This window comes from Drosophila nasuta, chromosome 2L (genome assembly GCF_023558535.2).
Source record: "Drosophila nasuta strain 15112-1781.00 chromosome 2L, ASM2355853v1, whole genome shotgun sequence".
Classification (NCBI taxonomy): Eukaryota; Metazoa; Arthropoda; class Insecta; order Diptera; family Drosophilidae; genus Drosophila; species Drosophila nasuta.
In genome coordinates this window covers 8,661,041-8,663,110 of record NC_083455.1, presented here as the reverse complement: position 1 = coordinate 8,663,110, position 2,070 = coordinate 8,661,041, and the positions used below count along the sequence as shown (strand labels likewise).

Below are 2,070 nucleotides of genomic sequence, written 5' to 3'. Positions count from 1 at the left end.
GACAGCTGTTGACGAGGAGGCCCAAATGGTTTTATTAAAATTTCGTGCACATACATAGGGAGGGAGTGAGAGAAAAGTCATAAAAACGCACTAAAGAATGAAGAAATAGAAGATGTGAGGAATATTGTTTGCATATTGTTTAGCTCATATAAGATTATATCTTATCGACGTCAGATTTTAGAGTTGCAGTAATTCTGTCATTAATTTTGCAGCTTGAAATCAACACAAAATGTGAGAAAAACACACACAAGAGAGTTAGCGGCTAAAAGCAGCAGCTAAGCAACTTTGGCATAATATTTAAATTATATTTTCATAATTCTTGAAAACAAGCTGCATGCACTCGAATTGAAAAGGCAAAAGGTGAGGCAAGCGAAACCTGGGCTTACGTTACGTATGCGTGATTTGAGTTTTTGTATGATGAAATATTTATGATATGTTTGAGCATTTTGTTGCCTGCCGCGTCTAGACTTTATTTAACATTTGCCAAGCTAAAAGCGTAGGTCGAATAAAAATGGAGAACAGAGAAAAACGCCGCTAGCGAACTTGGCAAATGTAAATAATAACAGAAATTGTTGCTTTTGCTCTCTCTCTTTCTCTCTCTATCTAGTGGGCGGGCCAATAACCTTGAAACGGCAAACGGAATTGCTTTGGGACTGGGTCTCCTACTGGGACTCGGACTGCGACTGCGACAGAGACTGGAGCTTGGGCCTGGCGGCACTTAAAATGCACTCAACTAAAATGCCACAAATGTAGCAGAGGCAACAAACATCAACATCAAGAGCAATAAGAACAACATCAACAACATGGGAGCCAAACAGCCAAGAGCCAAACAACCAATGGCCGATGGCCAACAGAGCAAAAAGGTCATTGAAGTAAACGTAAATGAAAATAAAACTGCAAATAAAATTAACACGCACATGAAAATGCAAGCAGTAAAGAAAAGCGGGAAAGCAACGAAAAGAAGAAGGTGCAGAAATAGAACAGACGAGAAAGTTAAACGAGGGTAGAAAGATTGGTTTATGCTATTGATAAAAAGAAATCTGAAAGCATTTTTACTTTGTAAAATAATTGCTTAAGAATTATTTTATGAATCAAAATATTCTACAAATTGTATAATAGCCAATAAAAATGGCGAATTGAGCAGTTACAAATTATTTTCTTTTTTAATCATTATTATTTTATTTTATCATTATTTTCACAATTTAATATTAGCTGAATTCATTTAATAGATTCCCATTTTCAATTTGTGCGTGGGAATTCCATATTGTATTCACGCTTTAGCACAAACTTTAGATCCAATATATCTGGCTCGACTTTTCGATACTTTGCAATTTGAACGACACGTCGACAGATGTCATTCGTTATGGCATTCATACATTTGACGGTCAGATCCACCGCCTGTTCATCCATTGAAGCTATCGAGTCAACTTTCTCCACAAAATCGTTCAAAAACTTTTGATGTACTAGCTAAAGAAATTAACGAAAAATAAAACAACATTAAAAAGAGATTCGACTTAGGCCAGAAAACTCACATGATTGTTTGTCTCAGAAGATTTTTCATCGTCTTCGGCTTGCGACAAGCTCTGATCCGTGGAACTAAGGGAACTGCTATCATCCTCAGGTACAATATTTCTCTCTTTCGGCAACTCATCAATCCACGACCAGTTATTCATTTTTCTGAATTTGTTTTTTGTTACTTGCTTCTGCTAGACACACGACACAATTGAAAGTTGAAAGAAGACTGAGCATAACCACAAATGACAATTTTCTGAATGACAATTTTTTCGTTTTTAATTGACGAATTGCAATGACTTTTAGGGATGACAGATGTTTTTCTATGGTATCGATAGATAGATAGATATCTTAATAAAGCAACTCTGTAGAGTGTTATGATATTAGTTTTCCATTATTAAGTCCATCTGACACTTAAGGTTGGTATCGAAATTAAGACCACTTTCCGATAATTGGAAACTTTCTTAAAAAATAAATAATAAAAAAAACAATTTTAGCAAGAAAATGAATCATCAGACATGTAAAACATATTGATAACTCTTTTTAGAAGAATTGACA

General features: G+C 35.1%; 1 protein-coding gene across 1 annotated transcript; it reads right to left on the bottom strand.

Moving 5' to 3' along the window:
- Nucleotides 1-1,184: 1,184 nt before the first annotated feature.
- LOC132798224 (uncharacterized) lies at nucleotides 1,185-1,729 on the bottom strand. Its single transcript, XM_060810002.1, has 2 exons — nucleotides 1,533-1,729; nucleotides 1,185-1,467 (listed from the first exon to the last, which is right to left on the bottom strand). Exons 1-2 carry the CDS (start codon nucleotides 1,671-1,673, stop codon nucleotides 1,240-1,242), a joined length of 369 nt encoding a protein of 122 aa, XP_060665985.1. The 5' UTR covers nucleotides 1,674-1,729; the 3' UTR covers nucleotides 1,185-1,239.
- Between the last annotated feature and the right edge of the window lie 341 nt (nucleotides 1,730-2,070).

What these genes read in the sequence shown, in the direction of transcription:
- LOC132798224 (XM_060810002.1), bottom strand. Translation starts at nt 1,673, where the DNA reads ATGAATAACTGGTCGTGGATTGATGAGTTGCCGAAAGAGAGAAATATT. An exon ending in CTTCTGAGACAAACAATCAT is followed by an intron (nt 1,468 to 1,532) that starts GTGAGTTTTCTG and finishes TAATTTCTTTAG; the next exon opens with CTAGTACATCAAAAGTTTTT.